This window comes from Salmo salar, chromosome ssa25 (assembly GCF_905237065.1).
Source record: "Salmo salar chromosome ssa25, Ssal_v3.1, whole genome shotgun sequence".
Taxonomy (NCBI): Eukaryota; Metazoa; Chordata; class Actinopteri; order Salmoniformes; family Salmonidae; genus Salmo; species Salmo salar.
The window spans coordinates 26,301,217-26,322,198 of NC_059466.1; the positions used below are offsets into that span (position 1 = coordinate 26,301,217).

A 20,982-nucleotide genomic window follows, 5' to 3' on the forward strand; every position below is an offset into this window, starting at 1 on the left:
TGGTCTGAGTCCTCTTTGCATTCACATCGATATGTTTAGAAATGAACCAAGATCTTTTTCCAACACTCAGTGCACTCAGGGTTTTTACAAAGTGCAGGACAAGCCATTCCATCAGAATTTGCTATCAGACAGCTAGATACCTACTTACATTTTGGAAGCTAAAAGGTTGCATTTAGTTAAAAGATAAAACAATAATTGTAATCAGAAGATACTATTAACATGTATATATTATTAATAACAGAATAAATAGCAGAATAATAACTGCAGATACAATAATGCTACTGCCCCTTTAAGAGCTCAAATTGATTTTGTATGCTATGTTGTGATTCTCACCAAATATGTTGTCTTCTCACGCTATTCAAAACCCATTATCGAATAAAGACTTTATGAAACTCTCTCAGCCTATAGATCATATATTGCAAACAAATAATCTAAACAAAAAATCCACATATATATTGGAATTTCTATGGATCCTTAACAGTCGCAAATCAATATATAAAAACAGCATACGTTTGTTCCGCAAACCTGTACAACATCATCTCTCTTTTGTGTCACCATTGTGAGGGTGTATGGCGGGGAAAACAGTGTTGTAGTAGTGTAGTGTGTGTTGCAGTAATGGGAATAATGACAAGTGCAGGGGGCGGCAGGTAGCCTAGTGGTTAGAACGTTGGGCCAGTAACTGAAAGGTTTGCTGGATCGAATTCCTGAGCTGACAAGTTAAAAATCTGTTGTTCTGAACAAGGCAGTTAACCCACTGTTTCCCGGTAGGCAATTGTAAATAAGAATTTGTTCTTAACTGACTTCACTAGTTAAATAAAAGCCACTTGGGGACAGGGGCGGAAATCCCGGGGGGGGACGGGGGACACACGACCCCCCCATCCTGGGAAAAATATGATTTATCCCCCCCAATATATCACTGAAACATAACTATGTAACTTAAATAATATTAATAATACGCAATGAAAGCAATTGTGCTGATTATAGACACTTAATAGCGCGTTTTTAAGTTTCAAAAGATTGCAACCCCCCCACCCTTTGCCTCACAATGGTTTGATCCACTGCCAGTTCCTTAGCTTGCTAGGTAACAGAGGTCGTATCTACTGTCTGAAAGGCACTCAATGCACGTAACTGACGTGAGGTTAATCCAGTCAATCGCGCACACACACTAGCTGAATATGCAGAGCTAGCGCGCAAATATTAACTATTAAGCTAGCTAGTACCTATTCCATTTATGTGGCGTCGTCAAAGATGGAATCAGCATGCAGATGATGTAAGTTAGTGCTTCAAAGTCCCTGTGATAAGGTTAGCGATAAACTGAAATCCAAACTGAACAGAACTACACTCTCTTCTACCATTGTCTTAAATATATTTAATGGTCTCGTTGCAGAAGCTAAATTGTCGCAAGATAACTTTTATTTATTTATTTTATTTCACCTTTATTTAACCCGGGTAGCAAAGATTATAGCAAACACCACTGAAACTGAATTGGTGCTCGCTAGCTTTGCAAATTCAGCTATTGTTGGAAGCCAGCCAATATGAAACAAACTATTAAAATTACAAAAGGTTGCAGCATATGTTGTGTAAATGGTGAACTCGTACAGCTGTCAACTCTTGTCATTTTAATCCGTTTCACATTTGCTAGCTACCTTTTAGATCGAAGCCCATATAGAATGATAGAAGATGATAGAAGCCCATCTCCTACTGTAAATAACCTACACACTGTGTGTGTAGCCAGCCGGCCAGCCAGGTAGAAAAATGGCAGAAAAATAAAAGACGGACATCAGAGTATTTTTCAGTACACCAAAACGCATAGTAAGAACCCTAGTAGCCTAATATCTCAAAGACTAGTTGATAAAATGTTCATAAGAAAGAAATGAAATTCTAATGGAAATGTTTCACAATGATGTCATTAGGCAGAGCAGGCAACAGATGGCACACAGACAGCAGAGTTGGGGACAGATATGCAGGGACAGACTGACAGAGACAGGGAGTCTCAGGTAAGTTTGTTGAGTCTTTGTTTGGCAACATTATGAAAGGTTCTCAATTTTTTTGACTTGTAAAATAGGAACATCATTGGAAAATGCCATGGATACCCCCACTCTCAACTTAAACTGGTGACTGAACTAAGATTTGTTAAAGGCAATGGTATTGCTGTTGTGATTAGTTGTGTAGTTTTGGGTACCGGTAATTAGGAGTACGGCAAACACCTTATTTCTTTGGTTCCTCAATATACATTTACCATATTACAATGTAGGCTATGTTTTACAGCACTACTTTTGGTGTCCCCCTCAGGAATTGCTCTTGAGAAAATTTCATGTAATTGTCCCCTCCAAAGTTGATATCAGATTCTCGCCAATGCTTGGGGAGCTTCTTCTTCTTTGTTTTGTAAATGTCGGTTGGCAATCTCTGCCACCAATTGGACTGGAGTGTAAATCCATTACAGTTTGTAAAGCAAAGAAAGAAATGTCACACTTCTGACTAAACCTACACTCATTAAAAACCCACTACCCCATTCCACTACTTTGACCCTGTCTGCTCCTACACCATGCCAATGGCCTGGGAGGACAGGCCACCACCAAAAAACACACTCTGTAACTATTCTGAAGTCAAATCTCGTACACCCGAGTAATTCTCTGCAGCTGCCACACAACATCTATTTTCTGTGATTTATGTTCCATTTCATTGGTAGATTTGTATTTTCTTTAATTATTAGGATCCCCATTAGCCAACGCCAATGGTGATTATGACCGTTGCTCTAAACTGTAAGGGGCCAACATTTATGAAGTATATATCCCTCATTGGCCTATCCCTCTATGCTGACACAGATCTACTACTTACACAGATCCTCTCAGGATCCCTCAACCTTGGCCCATCCTCCTCTAGTTTCTTCACTGACTCATCATATGACACCCTCTGCACTACTCTGAACATTCCCACCTCAACCTGCCTCTCTCGCACCGGGCAATTCCGATCCTAAGCAACATGGGGACTCTTACAATTGACAAACACAACTTTTCCCACCAAAACTACACAATCCTCTATCCCTGGGGAGCTTCATGTTCACATAAAAAGTCTGCAGCCAAATGTCCCCTTCCTTTTAGAAATTCGAAAGATGTGAGCGCCTGTGAAATCGTGATTTGTCCAAATGATCAGTGATGAAAAATCTGCGTACCAGAACAAAGTTCCTTGTTAGTTGTTGCATGCCAGAGTCTGTTGACAGATGCTACTACCATTTATGTTACTTGTATATGTCCAAGAGAGATTACAGTATCACAGTGACAGTATCATCCACAAAACTTCAATGACCTTGCAGCCTGTTGAGCTTTGAGCCAAATATCAGCTGCCCTCTGTCTGAAAACAGACTGACCGATACCAAGGTTAACAGTGGTGCCAAACATGTAGAGAGAGATGACAGTGTTGAAAATAGTATAGCTGAAGACCATAGAGAAATTGACACTGAAGAAAGAAATTAAGATCCACAGTGCACAAAGCAAGTAGAGAATTCCCTGCAGGATTCCAGTGATGGTGACCCTCATCTGACTGTGCAGGCGGAGAGAGGAGAAGGTGCTGCCGGTCTCTTTCATTCTCTTCATGTGTCTATGCAGGTAGCACACTGTGACCCAGCTCGACCCCACCATCACACACAGACAAAAAAACATGTAGATAACTTTGAAATAAAAACACACCTCGACAGTGTAAAACAGTCCATCTGTAGAGTCAGAAACAGTGTCGTTTGTTGATGTGTAAGTGCTGTTATCGTTTCCCTCAACATTTTTGAGAAAATAAAGTAGTGATGTACTAACAGCCAAGTCAAACAGAAAGAAAGCTCTGTCGACAAACAGGCCCCAGTAAATGATGATTTTGATGTTCCTCTTCACCCAGATGAAGAGAGCTCGCTGGGCTGGGACGATCTGGGTGTAGTAGAAGAAATTCAGCCAAACAGAGGTTGACATGCTGGTAAATGCAGTGAACAACACGAACATATCAACATACTGGATTTCTTCGCTGTAAGTGAGTAGCCACACGCATTCCACCGTGATAAGAAAGACCAGGAAAAGTGTGGTGCAGAAAACCAAGAATCCCAGGAGTAACTTCACAGGCTGTTTGAGTCCATCTCTGCCTCGCGGTGGACAGAAGAGGCAGAAAGCAAAAAACAAGTTGGCTAAAATGTTGAGAATAGCCAGAGGCCCGTTGACTATGGTATAAGCCAATTCACCTATCGCGATATAGTTTAACGGCATTTCTGAAAATCAAGATGTTTATTGTATGTTTACAGGGAGTTATTCTGGGTGCTCAAGTGATGGAAAAGAAACCCTGTCAATATCTGAGGGTATGAGGCACCAACATTGAAATCAAATTCAAATACAACCAATGCACATTGTAAATATGTAAATGACTGGTCAGCAACAGAAACCAAAAAGGAAGGAATATCTGCATGTAGCATTACATAAGCTTCCTGTATGGTTAAAAACAAACTACTTTCCATTTATTGTGGTATAGATGTGTATTTATGGTATAGAGCTGTGGACAGGAATAATCTTGGTGTAGTATGAAGAAATCCTCCACATGGAAGATGAAAGGAGATAAAATGCTCAGTATGGGTGATTCCCAATAAAATCTCCTTTCTCCGGGAGTGTGTACTCTTTCACCACTTCCCACACATCTAAAAGCATTGGATTGGTGGAGACATGGGGTACTGGGAGATTCCACCCTATTTCTTATACCAGTCATTTCCATTAAATCAGTATAGGGAAGTGAACAAGTGCACACATTGGGAGGAAGTAGCAGATAATTGGGACATAGCCCATATCACTATGAGATGAACAACAGTCTGTATTCATAAACCATCTCAGAGTAGCATTGCTGATCTAGGATCAGGACCCTCATGGCCATTTAATCATATTCTTTATAATCAAAAAAGCAGAACTGATCCTAGATCAGCACTCCTACTCTGAAACACCTCAATAATATAGGTGTAATGCTTTTCGTAGGAGAAGTATCGGAGTCAGGCGCAGGACACAGGGATGAGTGCAAACAAAACGTTTTACTCAAAAACAATAATCCAACTTCTCCCACAGTAATAAAACATGGCTGGGAGAAACACCTCCAACAATACAAAACAGGTAACAATCACAGACAAGACAAACAGGAACGCCAGAGGGTTAAATAATGAACATAATCAGGGAATATGAAACAGGTGTGTATAATTAAGACAAAACCAAACGAACAGGGAAACATAGATCGGTGGTAACTAGTAAGCCGGTGATGTCGATCCCCGAACGCCGCCCGAACGCCGCCCGAACAAGGTGAGGGGCCGACTTCGGCGGAAGTCGTGACAATAGGCCCTAAGTTTGAGTGTGATCATGCAAATACAATTTCCCAGAATGATCACTTTTAAAGAGTCAGACAGGCAGTTTTACAGAACTATCTTATTTATTATTAAATACATGTCTGACTAAAACGCCAGAGGTAAGAGACCATTCATATTAGAAGGAAGACAAGAAATACAAAAAAATGTAAGGGAACGCCATCCATTTGTAATTAAGCCTGCTGTTTTTGAAGTACATCTTTATGCAAACAATCAACGAGATCTGAAACTAGGCATTCTCACTCACTCACACACACACACACACCCTTTTGTGGTCCAAACTTCAGATGTTACTTCTTATAGAATAGTGTGGGGTATGAGTCCCTCTTACAATGCAAGATGTTGAAAATGTCTTCATACATTTCTAACAGTTGAAATATTCAATAAATAACAACTGTTCTACTGTTCAGACCAACAGACTGCAGCAGACCTTGACCATCATTCAATCTGTCATACGAAACCACTTTGGTGCATCTATTCCTCATCTATTCCTCATCTGACAAATACATAGCATTTTTGACATACATGTTTTTTTCCATCTCATATGCAGTTAAATATCTTCACAATGTAACAATACTTCACACACACACACACACACACAAAACAATTCGGCAGCTTTGTCTTTTCAACCTGTATTTTCAGTGAAATAAAATAATGTTAATCTACAATTCACAGCAGTTGGCAAATGGGTGTCCACACACACACGCGTGTACACACACAAACACACTCACTTTGCAGAACAGACATTTATCCACACATTATGAATTCATGGTAACTTTTATAATTTATGGATTATTGCTTTTGACATATAATCAAATCATATGATCAAATCATATAATCAAAATAAGTGTGAAGTGTTTTTGTTGCAGTCGATCTTCAGTCCACCCACAGTCCAGCGCAGTGGATACAAATTTACCTTCAGGCCTAGCCCCAGTGCCAGCCCTTTTACTTAACCCTACCCAGGCAGAGGTAGCCTGCGTTCCAGTGTGTTTGTACTACCATGCCAACTAATTATCACTCATTGCCACATATGGCTTGACAAGGACAGCAATGGATGGAGTATGCAACAGCACAAAAAGATCTGGGACCAGGCTAAAGCCTAATTTACACCTTCCACTTCTGAGCTGTCTGCTAGGTCTGCCAAACGAAATGGTGCACATTTCCACACTGACAAATCTCCTCGTCCGCAGGACCTTTTTCCAAGGAGGTGCGCAGATGCGGACATTGTGTGGATGGGAGCGGACGTTCGAGTGAAGTGGAAGTGTAAATTAGGAGGCAGAGGTGGAGTAGCTGGGTGTCAGAAGTAGTCCCGGTGTCGTGAGTCGTCGCTGATGAAGGAAGGGTTCCACTGAGCGGGGTAGATGCAGGAGTGACGGGAGCCCGGCAGGCCGGAGAACGGGTAGAGGCCGTTATGCTCCAGGTCAGAGTTACGCAAAGCAGGCTGCAACACAGGAAAATTAGATGAGGTGGTCAGTGTCAACAGCGGAGAGGGAGAGAGGGAGAGAGAGAGAGAGAGATATATGCTAATCCTAACCTGACGCGGTGGAGCAAAAATAACAAACATAGTGGCCCTTCTGTCTAATTGGTTTGTCTATTGTTTTCTGGAGAAATGTCATATGTTTGTCTTATTACAAACCACCTGGTTTGGGTCCTGGATGCTGATCAGACAATATACTATGGGTATGACGGAGTGCCTGGATACAGCCCTTAACCATATTATATTGGCCATATATCACAAACCTGAGGTGCATTATTTCTATTATAAACTGTTTAAAAATGTCATTTGAGCTGTAAAAATAAATGTTTTGTCATACCTGTGGTATACGGTCTGATATACCACGGCTATAGGAGTAGTTTCTATACATACTGAGTAGTAGTTTCTAAATGTACAGAGTAGTAGTTTCTAAATGTACAGAGTAGTAGTTTCTAAATGTACAGAGTAGTAGTTTCTAAATGTACAGAGTAGTAGTTTCTAAATGTACAGAGTAGTAGTTTCTAAATGTACAGAGTAGCAGTTTCTAAATGTACTGAGTAGCAGTTTCTATACGTACTGAGTAGCAGTTTCTATACGTACTGAGTAGCAGTTTCTATACGTACTGAGTAGCAGTTTCTATACGTACTGAGTAGCAGTTTCTATACGTACTGAGTAGCAGTTTCTATACGTACTGAGTAGTAGTTTCTATACGTAGAGTAGCAGTTTCTATACATACTGAGTAGCAGTTTCTATACGTACTGAGTAGTAGTTTCTATACGTACTGAGTAGCAGTTTCTATACGTACTGAGTAGCAGTTTCTATACATACTGAGTAGCAGTTTCTATACGTACTGAGTAGTAGTTTCTATACGTACTGAGTAGTAGTTTCTATACATACTGAGTAGCAGTTTCTATACGTAGAGTAGCAGTTTCTATACGTACTGAGTAGCAGTTTTTATACGTAGAGTAGCAGTTTCTATACGTACTGAGTAGCAGTTTCTATACGTACTGAGTAGCAGTTTCTATACGTACTGAGTAGTAGTTTCTATAAATACTGAGTAGTAGATTCTATACGTACTGAGTAGTAGTTTCTATAAATACTGAGTAGTAGATTCTATACGTACTGAGTAGTAGATTCTATACGTACAGAGTAGTAGTTTCTATACGTACTGAGTAGCAGTTTCTATACGTACTGAGTAGTAGATTCTATACGTACAGAGTAGTAGATTCTATACGTACTGAGTAGTAGATTCTATACGTACAGAGTAGTAGATTCTATACGTACTGAGTAGTAGATTCTATACGTACAGAGTAGCAGTTTCTATACATACTGAGTAGTAGTTTCTATACGTAGAGTAGCAGTTTCTATACGTACTGAGTAGTAGTTTCTATACGTACTGAGTAGCAGTTTCTATAAGTACTGAGTAGTAGATTCTATACGTACTGAGTAGTAGTTTCTATACGTAGAGTAGCAGTTTCTATACGTACTGAGTAGTAGTTTCTATACGTACTGAGTAGTAGTTTCTATACGTAGAGTAGTAGATTCTATACGTACTGAGTAGTAGTTTCTATACGTACTGAGTAGCAGTTTCTATAAGTACTGAGTAGTAGATTCTATACGTACTGAGTAGTAGTTTCTATACGTACTGAGTAGTAGATTCTATACGTACTGAGTAGTAGATTCTATACGTATAGAGTAGTAGTTTCTATACGTACTGAGTAGTAGTTTCTATAAGTACTGAGTAGTAGTTTCTATACGTACAGAGTAGTAGATGTCTGTCATCTGTAGCAGGTTCTTGGTGCTACTGTTCTCCTGTAACTCGATGGTTTCCCTCCCCCACTCCATAGAAACAGGGTTACTCTTCGGGAACTCTGCGTACGGCGACATCTGAAAATCTCCGCTTTTGAAAATAATCTTATTGATGTCATTCTTGTCTTTCCTGTAAAGAGACAGAGACAAACATTAGTTCAATGGCAGTACATTGACTGAGTTTAGAAAAACATTTGCATGTTATTATTGCGTTACTACATCATTATTAATGCTTAAGTTATTTCCAAATTGTGTGGACAATAAGGTTTTCTAATTGAGATATTATTAGTTTGCTAAATATAATACAACATGGACTGTGAATAAGTAATTAGGTTTTGTAATTCTATTATTGAGTTATTAGATGGTATTAACAACAGTAGTAGTGTCATTGAGTCTTACTTGCAGCAGGTGACAATGAGAGCGATGATGAGAATAAGGAGTAGGCCACCCCCTGCTGGCGATACCACCACAGCTATCAGCTTGTAGACTAGTAGAAACGCAAAACATTATGAATAAACTGGAGGTCTGAGTGGTATACTACAAAGCAAGTTAGATCTACTCAGACTTTTTTTTTACAGCTAGCCAGCTTCACATTCCAGCTCAGGTTTCATCCGTACTACGACGTTGGATATCGCTCGTCCGTCTGCCGCCAACTCTAGCAGGTTTGTAAACTGCGCGTGCATGTCCTACATTGCTAGTCGAACGCCAAACTCTTCATTGACACAATGCTGAAACATCAATCCATGGGCCACATTTTAATTTGTGCCGAAATCAAAATGACAGAAAAGTTATTTTGCAAATTCAGTAGGCTATGGTGTGAAATAGGATTTTAAAAGAGTCGTCTTTTTTTAATTACTTATCGTTAACCCTGGCAATTTGACTGTTAAACTCACGGGAACACTAACAATGGCTGCCAGTCTTGACATGAATGGAAAATGTCATCTATGGATTATATGTCTCTGGTTGGTTGCGGCTGTCAGTATGCTTTTCGCAAATTTCAAAACACAATTCTATGAAAAACAAAGATTGGAAAGAAAACACTGTCATTACTATTTTATTTGACCTTTATTTAACTAAATGTGTAATGTGATAGGTATCTTTTACACAAAAAATATACATTTGATTAATAAAATAATCAGTCTTCTTCCTCAAATGCAAGGGATGATGGCACAATCTTTACGAGAGGGAGAGTATCTGATTTCATTGGTCCTAAACTCATGGCTCAGACACTTCAGGATAAATGGAGTTAGCTTGTCCCGGAGCAGGTTAGTTCTGAAGGATTCAATGCCATAAAAATGCACCTGGCTAAAAGGTGAGCCACTTTCGTGATAACGGTAATCCCGAGATGAACTCGCTAATTCGCAGTATAGGGCTCTGGAGCTTCATTGTGATTATGACTGCATAACATTTTTTTGCCCGTGCAACAGATGGCTGTATCGGTCTGCTTATACAGGGCTAGTAAAAGCCCAGTGCACTACTTTTGTGAAGAAAAACAAAAACAAAATTCTTAAAATAATTTATTTCATTCAGATTTTTTAGGGGATGCTGCAGCACCCTAAGCACACCTACCTCCCGTGACTATGGTTCATCTGACTCTGAGGAAGAAGATAAATCCTGAAGGATACCTTTAAATGATTATGTTGTCTTGATTCTCAATTGCATCTTTTTCCTCAAACTTTTTAAATAATTATTTTTGTTATTAAACTCTCCTACTTACAATTTCCACAGTTGAATCCTCCAAATCCAAATGTGCACCTGAAAGATATAAACAACCAAATAAAAGACCAAAGCATGAATTAACAGAATGGTCCATGGAGTTGTCATTGCTTACCTGACACAGGTTCCATTGACCCGTTTCAGACCATCACCACATTCTGTAAAATAAGGAATGTTATTTTACAATAATTTCAAAACAAGAACATTTCAGTTATATAATACATTTTCTTTTCAATACGATGCTTGCTACAATGAAATAAAAATAATGAAGTGAATTTTACAGAAGCTTGACCCAGGGTCATATTCACTTGGCACCAAACGGAAAAAAAGACTGAAACAGGGGAGGGAGGGGGGGGGGGGCTACTTGAACATGTCAATAGGAAACGCTATGTTGTGCTCTAACATCTGCTCGCTCCATCCTTCCATGCCCCACCTATGCAGGACTGAGGCCTATCCTCCCTCCACCAGACCCAGGCCCCACCTATGCAGGACTGAGGCCTATCGTCTCCCAGACCCAGGCTTCACCTATGCAGGACTGAGGCCTATCCTATCCTCTCCCTCCACCCTCTCCCAGACCCAGGCTTCACCTATGCAGGACTGATCCTCAGGATTGAGTTTGAAGTACCCTGGTTGACACTGGCAGTAGGCTGTCCCATTGGAGTCGGTACAAAACGAATGCTCAGGGTGACACTGGGTATTCTGGGCCAGACACAGACTCTCAACTAAGGGACAGAGAGAGGAGAGAGGTGTGGTAAGGATGGTTGTAACAGGGTCAGGTATGATATTTAAAACATGCTAATGTCGTACATTGACTTCCATTGTTTTATGGTTAGGAAATGCCTAAGTTAGCAGATGGTGGCAGTGGCTGCGTACACAAACCCAAAGCGTGGATTGCATTATGTCCTTGTCCCCAAAGACTGCTAAAGTAACCAAACAAATAAGTCATTTTGAAATTATGGTGAACTATCCCTTTAAGACTGGGGTTACCGGGAAAGCGGTGAGGATGGGAGGGAGAGAGTGCTGTACCATGATAGGAAAGTTGGTGAGTGACCACCACTCGGCAGTGTCCAGCAGTACTGTTACAGTTGTTCAGAGACATCTGTATGATGTGGTAGACGTCAGAGCTGGTCACATCAGTAGAGATGGAGAACATGTTGACAGCAGAGATACGAACCCCGTCCTCCCCTCTGGAACACACACGTCACAGCAAACTTGATTTGAAGTCCATTTAAAATCACAACACACGAAGGTCATGCTGAAAGCGTCAGAGTTTTTGTTCTGATTGTTTTTTTTTTTTAGGAAACTTTACATACAAAATACAGAAGAACCAAGAGAGTATGGCTTGTTGTCTTGCATTCAGAGTAAATTGGTAAGTGCCAATCTTACGGGGGAAGAAGAAACTCACTTTTTACTCAAAGAAGAGCGCCGGTAACCACGCAGAATTGATAGTGAGGCATTCAGCTGTAAAATAATAAAAACTATTATTAATAATCACCTTATAATACATGAACTATACCTTCCTTGCATTCAAAATACATCTATTATCGTGTTTGAACAGGTTTGCTGCCTCAATACAACAGATCCACAATACACAATAGTATACTGTATATCAGTGATAGTAATTTCTCTCTCCCCACTAGGGTTGCAAAACTCCCGGTAATTTAGCAAATGTACAAAATTCTTGAAATATTCTAAAATGACTGGTTGCAGGGAATATTCAGGGTTATACACAGGGAATATTCCCTCCCTTTGCAACCCTACTTCCCACCATGTCCCTGTGCTCCTTACCAGCTGGTTGATCTCTCTCTGGATCTCATACAGTGTGGCGCTCCTGGAGAGCAGGGGGACGTTGAAACTGAACGTGCCCAGGAAGGTTTTTGCTGTGGAGGAAAACTAAGGTTTAAGACAGTCTGTAAAGTTTAGTCATTTTTTTTAGGTAACCTGCTTGATATTGAATAAATACCTCAAAAAGTGTAGTAATGTCTTATCATAACCTACTAACATAACCTACACCATAACATAACCTATAACATAACATACACCATAACCTAACCTATACCACAACCTAACCTATACCATAACATAACATAACCTAATAACCTATACCATAATCTAATAACATAACCTATACCATAACCTAGTAACATAACATAACCTAATACCATAACCTTATAACATAACCTTATAACATAACCTATACCATATACCATAACATAACCTATACCATAACATAAACTATACCATAACCTAGTAACATAACCTAATACCATAACCTTATAACATAACCTATACCATATACCATAACCGATACCATAACATAACCTATACCATAACATATACCATAACCCATACCATAACCTATACCATAACATAACCTATACCATACCTAACAACATAACATATACCATAACCTAATAACCTATACCATAACCTAATAACATAACATATACCATAACCTAATAACCTATACCATAACCTATACCATAACATAACCTATACCATACCATATACCATAACCTAATAACCTATACCATAACCTAATAACATAACATACACCATAACCTAATAACCTATACCATAACCTATACCATAACATAACCTATACCATACCATATACCATAACCTAATAACCTATACCATAACCTAATAACATAACATATACCATAACCTAATAACCTATACCATAACCTATACCATAACATAACCTATACCATACCATATACCATAACCTAATAACCTATACCATAACCTAATAACATAACATATACCATAACCTAATAACCTATACCATAACCTATACCATAACATAACCTATACCATACCATAACCTATACCATAACATAACCTATACCATACCTAACAACATAACATATACCATACCTAATAAAATAACATATACCATAACCTAATAACCTATAACATAACCTAATAACATAACATATACCATAACCTAATAACCTATACCATAACCTATACCATAACATAACCTATACCATACCTAACAACATAACATATACCATAACCTAATAACCTATACCATAACCTATACAATAACATAACCTATACCATAACCTAATAACATAACATATACCATACCTAATAACCTATACCATAACCTATACCATAACATAACCTATACCATAACCTAATAACATAACATATACCATACCTAATAACCTATACCATAACCTATACCATAACATAACCTATACCATAACCTAATAACATAACATATACCATAACCTAATAACCTATACCATAACCTATACCATAACCTAACAACATAACATATACCATAACCTAATAACCTATACCATAACCGATACCATAACATAACCTATACCATAACATATACCATAACCAATACCATACCATAACCTATACCATAACATAACATATACCATACCTAATAAAATAACATATACCATAACCTAATAACCTATACCATAACCTAATAACATAACATATACCATAACCTAATAACCTATACCATAACCTAATAACATAACATATACCATAACCTAATAACATAACATATACCATAACCTAATAACCTATACCATAACCTAATAACACAACCTATACCATACCTAATAACATAACCCCAGTATCTCTACTTGCACATTCATCTTCTGCAGATCTATCACTCTAGTGTTTAATTGCTAAATTGTAATTATTTCGCCACTATAGCCTATTTATTGCCTTACCTCCCTTATCTTACCTAATTTGCACACACTGTATATAGACCCCCTCTATAAAGTGAGTGCAACCGAATAACATAACATTTACCATAACCTAATCTACAAGGCCCTGCGTATTGTTTATATTTTCAATGTTATGTGATATGAGACTTTGTAAATAAAGTACCGATATGTACAGTATGTTTAGCTATAAGATTTATAGTGCAACTGTCTTACTTTATTATAACCCAAACTGGTCCTGTATGTCTCAGTTGGTAGAGCATGGCGCCACCACCAGGGTTGTAGGTTTGATTCCCATTCATAAAATGTATGCACACATGACTGTAAGTCACTTTGGATAAAAGTGTCTGCTAAATGGCATATATTATTATTATTATGTATTATTATACTGTATATTAAATAAGAACCTAAATATTGTATAAATGTGTATTGTCATAGGAGACTTCGTAAACAAAGGCTGTACTGTTTGTTTAGCCGTACCTCGCGTGCAGTCTCTTCCGTGCTCCATGTCCAGACCCAGGGGACACTCACAGCTGAAGGAGCCCCTGGTGTTAACACAAGTAGAGTCACTGGGACAGGGGCCCAAGGGGCCACTCTCACACTCATCCACATCTGAACCAACAGCACAACAGAGACAAAGGACAGAGGAGAGAGAGCAGGTCAACACAATATACAGCTGACTATGCACGCACCCCGCTCCCCCCCACAAAGACTATACCATTCAATACCATTAGCAATACATAGACTTCACCAATAGCTCACATACTAACATACAGTATGGCTGGGAATTGTAGATTGAGCTCACCCTCATTGCAGGTAGGTCCTATCCATGATGACAGACAGTCACAGGTGAACCCAGTCACTCCATAGGGTAGACACAAACCTCCATTCAGACAGGGGCTGGGCTCACAGGCACTACCTAAAGAAGAGAGCAGGATTCAGAATGAGGTACTGTATCTCATATCAATGCAGTTCATAGTTCCTTACGATTTTCTGATTCAAACAGTCATTAGGTTTTAGGATCTTCATTTCACTTTTCCAGCTCAATTTAAGGCAAAACTAACTTCAGAAGAATCAACGCATTGAAAGATATACTGTGTCGACAAACCTGGTGTCTGCGGTGTAGATCTGATGTCCATTGGAGCGGTGATCACTTCTATCTCAGTGGTCCCCCTGTCAGAGTGTTTCCCTGTTGTGTGTAGTTCCACTGTGTTTCTGGTGGGGACGCTGTAACTGTAGGAGGAGGAGGCTGTAGTGGTGGTGATGCTGTGGGCCGTGGTGTCCCCCTGTCTGGCCGTGCTGGTCTCCAGGTGCAAGGTGGTGACGTCGGTGGAGCTCACCCCCGTTGAGGGCCCTTGGGACTGAGTCTGAGTGGTGCCCGGGGGCTGGGGGGTGGAAGCAGAGCTCTGGAGACCCAGGGTAGTCTCCGTGATAGTGGTGGTAGGGATGATGGTGGGCTGAGTCTGGGCCTCAATGGAAGTAGCGGTACTGGGCTGAACCATCCTCGTCGTAGCAAGAGGCGGGGTCGGTGTGGTGCTGGTTGCCATGGTAACAATGTAGGGCTCCTCCTCGGTGACCTGTGACTTTATTGTCACGGTAACAGGTGTGGTGGACACCAGGACCTCTGTGGCCACCGCCGGCCGCTGAGTCTTGGGGATGAAGGGAGGCTGGGTGGCGAGGAACCGAAACAGGGAGTCATCCAGGGCAGTGGCACTGTCTCGTAGTGTTGGGGGAGCAGTGGTTAGACCCAGGCCTAGGATAGTATTGTCCTCTGTGGGGAGCGATGGGACCCCCTCTGTCTCACCCTGGCCCCCCCGGGTGCTAGGGGGACCTGTGGAGGACTCGGTGGAGGTCTCAGACCCAGTGACCAGGATGGAGGGAGAATCTCTATATGTTTCTCCTCCCTGAGAGGTGTTGGGGTGGCTGGGGCCTTCTGACGACAGCACAGGGGGCTGTGATGAAGCAGAGACCCCCTCTTCTGTCTGGGATGTCCTGCCTCTGGAGGGCTGACTAGAGCCTGTGGTGTCTGTGTCCTCTCTGCTGTGGTTATCAACCACCCTGAGCGGAGGGGTGGAGTTGGGGGTTCCCTCTGAAACCAGAGAGGTGAGGTCCTGCTGTTGGGTCACATTGAGAGGTCCAGTCAGTGGGTTGGTCCCTCTGGAGGAGAAACCACCAGACCACTCTGTTTAGAAAAAAATAGAAGAGGTAGAGGAGGAGATTCATTTATTTGTCCATTTACTACATGAGAAATGGAAATTATACTTTTGCATATTCTCCCCAGTAGGCATATGCATACGGTACATATATATGCACAGACATACATATTCACAGCGAGGGAGTTTGAGGGCTGTTTACCCTGTGAGGAGTTGGTGTGGTGGTAAGAGTCAGACCCAGACGTAGCATCATGCCCATGCTCAGGTCCTGTGAAGGGTATCCTGATGGTGACGGCCCCAGCCCTGGCTCCAGTGAGGCCAGGCGGGAGGTCCCAGATGGAGGCCCGGGACTGGGAGGAGGAGTTGGAGTCCTCAGAGTACATGGAGGTGTTGTTGGAGGTCACAGACAGTAAAGTCCTCTCTCCCGCTCGACTCACAGTGGAGGAGATGTAGGTGCTGTCAGTTTGGACGGGGAGAGCCACGGTTCCGAGGTCTGTCAACTGGTCCTGTCTGAGAGTGGCTGTTGACTGCCCATGCACGAGACCCGCGGTGCCTCGGTTCGTCGACTGGTCCTCTCCGAGACCCGCGGTGCCTCGGTTCGTTGACTGGTCCTCTCCGAGACCCGCGGTGCCTCGGTTCGTCGACTGGTCCTCTCCGAGACCCGCGGTGCCTCGGTTCGTCGACTGGTCCTCTCCGAGACCCACGGTGCCTCGGTTCGCCGACTGGTCCTCTCCGAGACCCACGGTGCCTCGGTTCGTCGACTGGTCCTCTCCGAGACCCACGGTGCCTCGGTTCGTCGACTGGTCCTCTCCGAGACCCGCGGTGCCTCGGTTCGTCGACTGGTCCTCTCCGAGACCCGCGGTGCCTCGGTTCGTCGACTGGTCCTCTCCGAGACCCACGGTGCCTTGGTTCGCCGACTGGTCCTGCATGAGACTGTTCTCAGCATCAGGGCTGTCCTGAGGCAGTCTGGCTTGTGTCACAGACACAGACCTGAGGTCCACTCGAAGCCCAGGGTAGGTCTCTAGTATGTGGTCTGGTGCTAGTCTGGTCTGGTCCTCCCAATGTGTGGTAGCCTCTGTGGACACTACAATGGTAGAGCTCATCTGCTCTTTCGACAAACTAAGGGTTCCTTCTGATGCCCCGCGGGTTGAGACCGTGGAGAGATGCGTGTTTTGTTCAGTGGCTGTAAAAAATAAATAAATACAATTAAGGATGATAGGTATGAGTTTTCTGTATTCAAGAAAAGCAGTGTGTCCCATGGGCCTACATAATGAGTTGGGGAGAAAGACACCCAAAACCAAAACTTAAATGTCTGCAATGTGCAAATCAGGCCACCAGATGGCCCCAGAGTGGTCTTGTCTGCAAGGGAAGACGTTGCCAGGAGTTGCTACCTGTGGATGTAATGATTTTGGGGGGAGAACAATTGGCAGCCCGGCCTGTCTACCCTGAAAAAAGCCTGGGCCCTAAATATGGAGGTGCACTCAGGCCTTTGGGACCTTGCCATTTCCTTCCTAATCCTGATCTAGCAAAAGTCATAGAGTTAAAATACAGTCAACCCCCGCAGATGTCTGTTGGGTTCATATTGAGGCAGAGTTGGCTCTCTGGCTCATAGTTTGTATAAGCTTTATGAAAACAGTTCATACATATCTCATTAAAGTCACATAAATATGACATTTCATTGGTAAGTCCATTGCTGATTTTTTTTTTTTTGGCGAATGATGTTTCTGTTTGTAAAGATACATATACCTATGACTATACCTCCTACTACTAAGATATGGCAGTTCTAGGCCGACACATGCAGACACTATATGTGAGCTATTTACTGGTAACAAAACAGACACCCCGGGTGAGGAGTGTTCCTGTCCGTATCACCACTACTCTAGGGCCTACAAACTCCACCTAGGCCTAAAGCTTGGTTTATAGTTGGTCCGGGGCCTGAAATCTCTGCCTATCTACTCTGCGGCAGCCTGTTGACAGCATGCCTGTCTGTAGGGAAGGCCTGTGCCTGGCACTTCTGCACTGACCCAACACTGCTGCTGGAGGGCTTTGGAACAATAACCTATTGCCAGCGCCAAGGAAGAGCTGAGCGCTGTCTGTGCTGGATAACATCCTGAATGTAACACATAGCAATGACACACTCAGACAGTCAAACTGTCAGACAGTCAGTACGCAAGAAAGAGGGAAGAAGAGTTCAGCAATGGTATAGTCGGTCCACAGAGGGAGACCTAGGATGCATCCCAAATAGCACACTATTCCCTATATAGGGCACTACTTTTGACCGGAGTCATATGGCAGGCCCAATGAGTTAGCTTGTGTGTGTTTAGTTTCTTTCTTTCTAAACCAGCGCCATCATTTGTGTTGTTCCCAGTTCATGACGATGATGAAATGGGTTCTGTCCCAAATTACACCCTTGGCTGTTCCATAAAGGTCCAGACTCAGACCTTTTGACAGAGACTGTAGCACGCTTATATAGTGAATGTGAAAGTTGCCCCAAAGCATGTTGGCTGGAGTACACCTGTAAAGAAAATCACAACTTCCCTGAGATCTGAAGCCAACCTCCGCTGGATAAGACAGTTGGTTTTGAATTGTGTGTGTTGTTTTGCAGAAGATCGCTGGTTCACGCCCTGCTCGGGGCAGAACAGAAAGCACTCTGTTACATTTATATACAGAGACAGACTATTCACCTTCTCAAGAAGCAGACCTCGACCCCTGTGCAGATTGAGGTACAATTCCAGTAAAGGCTTGAGACAGCTGTTGCCACCAATCCAATGTAGTGATTGAGAAGGGAAAATGGTGCTTGAACCAGAGCACCTGCAGTTAACAGCCAAGCACACTGCCCCCTGTGCCATAAAGGTTCGGATCTCTTGGTAGTGACCGTAGTAACCTATGCTTACAAGGAGGATATAATAGCTCTACTCTCTAATGAAGTCTGGGCAAATAATTACTGGAAAGAGTCAACACTTTCTTCACATTTACTCACTGACAATACCTCATATGAATTTATGGAGGTAAACAACACTTCCAAAACTCTGGCTGAGTGCTGAAACAAGAGTCAACAAAGACATTCATTGGTTTGAAAGGTAAACCTTAGAAGTTGTTCAGTAAAAGGTGTATTATTCTAATCTACTGTTAGGCTATTAGCTGCCAAGCACATTTTAGTATATTGTCTCAAATGATCACTATGATGAATTATATTGAACAAAAATATAAACACAACATGTAAAGTGTTGGCCCCATGTTTGATGAGCTGAAATAAAAAATCCCAGACATTTTCCATAGAAACAAAAAGCTTATTTCTCTCCAATTTTGTGCACAAATTTGTTTACATCCCTGTTAGTTTGCATTTCTTCTTTGCCAAGATAATCCATCCACCTGACAGGTGTGGCATATCAAGAAGCTGATTAAACAGCATAATAATTACACAGGTGCACCTTGTGCTGGGGGCAATAAAAGGCGACACTAAAAAGTGCAGTTTTGGCACAACACAAATCCACAGATGTCTCAAGTTTTGAAGGAGTGTGCAATTGGCAAGCTGACTGCTGGAATGTACACCAGATCTGTTGCCAGAGAATTTAATGTTAATTTCTCTACCATAAGCCACTTCCAACATCGTTTTATAGAATTTGGCAGTAAGCCCAACTGGCCTCACAACCGCAGACCACGTGTAATCATGCCAGCCCAGGACCTTGTTCTGGGTTTTTCAACCTCAATGCTGTTATTTAATTTAGTCTAAATAGACCCAGGGATATTGATCAAGTAGCCTGTAATGTGCAATAAATAGTCCGTTATAGTTTACTTTTATATACAATGATTAAATCACGACTGAGATTTAAATAGTCTCTGACAACAACAAAAAAACACCGATACTTAAAATATTGTCACCGCGGGCGATCCGTGCCACATTCAGGGATGGGACAGTGTGTAGAACTATTGACCGACTTGCGAATTCCAAAGAATGCACCCTCTTCCATATGTCTGTAGGTGCCCATCTTACTACCCCTTACCTAATTTGTCTTCACTCAATGTCCGGGTCTCACTGTCATCAGAATGCCGGACTCGGTGGTATTGTTCTGTTCCAGTTGATGGTGATGGTACTTCCCTAAAGTCTTTAGAAGTTCCCGAAGTAGTAAACAAGTACTTTGGTAAGGCAGTTATTTCTTCAGAGTTCGTAACGCTGGGAGAAAAGTATCCCCTCGTTACCAGTGTCCTATCCATATCGTTGCTGCTGGAGGTGTACGTCCACGCATTGATGGGCCTCAGGTCGATCAAGAGGACCACAAGAGAAAGACGGGCTAGGACTACGTGACTCAAAGAACACGTTTCCATAATCAAAACGACACGAAAGGCAGGAGTATATTCCAAACAAGAAGCGGCGAGTCGCCAACATTGGAAACTGTGTTCTTCAGTAATTTCTCATTTAAAAAATCCCTTCGGAGACCCTAAACACCTATTGATCCGATGACGGGCAATAAATTCGAAAACCATAGTGGTGATGTAAGAAGAAGCATGTCCGAGGCGCCTAGCTCCTCCCACACACATCAGCGATAGCAGTTTCCACCCAATTCCCAGTTGGCCGTCTGCGGACTAGCCTTTTGTTACACTCAACTAGACTTCAGAACATCACCAATCTCTGATTCTGTTACTTTATAGTGATTTCTTCAATGTAAGATACAATAGTAAACTCGACATGCATGCCACAAGTGTGGAGTTGAGACCTCAAAGATGACATGTCGACTTGATGTTACAAAGTCACAGAATTGT

At 41.8% G+C, this 20,982-nt stretch overlaps 1 protein-coding gene across 3 annotated transcripts; it reads right to left on the bottom strand.

Moving 5' to 3' along the window:
* Window positions 1–5,025: 5,025 nt before the first annotated feature.
* Window positions 5,026–20,785, bottom strand: heg1 (heart development protein with EGF-like domains 1). 3 transcript variants are annotated; one of them, XM_014173760.2, is made up of 15 exons: window positions 20,226–20,785; window positions 17,126–17,404; window positions 16,424–16,930; window positions 15,177–16,250; window positions 14,874–14,987; window positions 14,549–14,680; window positions 12,156–12,247; window positions 11,773–11,828; window positions 11,394–11,554; window positions 10,955–11,089; window positions 10,483–10,525; window positions 10,369–10,406; window positions 9,051–9,138; window positions 8,604–8,781; window positions 5,026–6,809 (listed from the first exon to the last, which is right to left on the bottom strand). In XM_014173760.2, the coding sequence occupies exons 1-15, from the start codon at window positions 20,545–20,547 to the stop codon at window positions 6,666–6,668; spliced, it is 3,363 nt and encodes a 1,120-aa protein (XP_014029235.1). In that variant the 5' UTR covers window positions 20,548–20,785; the 3' UTR covers window positions 5,026–6,665. The 3 variants fall into 3 exon arrangements, 2 of the variants coding, with proteins under 2 accessions (XP_014029235.1, XP_014029233.1); XM_014173758.2 differs by having other exon boundaries at window positions 16,424–17,404; XR_006761969.1 differs by lacking the exon at window positions 5,026–6,809 and adding an exon at window positions 10,221–10,265 and having other exon boundaries at window positions 8,623–8,781; window positions 16,424–17,404.
* Between the last annotated feature and the right edge of the window lie 197 nt (window positions 20,786–20,982).

Bases quoted from the DNA above. Each gene is read 5' to 3' on its own strand.
- heg1 (XM_014173758.2), bottom strand. From the start codon at position 20,547: ATGGAAACGTGTTCTTTGAGTCACGTAGTCCTAGCCCGTCTTTCTCTT. The intron at 12,248-14,548 runs GTACGGCTAAAC...TTTCCTCCACAG, and splicing joins CGGAAGAGACTGCACGCGAG to CAAAAACCTTCCTGGGCACG. The intron at 10,526-10,954 runs GTGAAGCCTGGG...CTTATTTTACAG, and splicing joins TGAGGATCAGTCCTGCATAG to AATGTGGTGATGGTCTGAAA.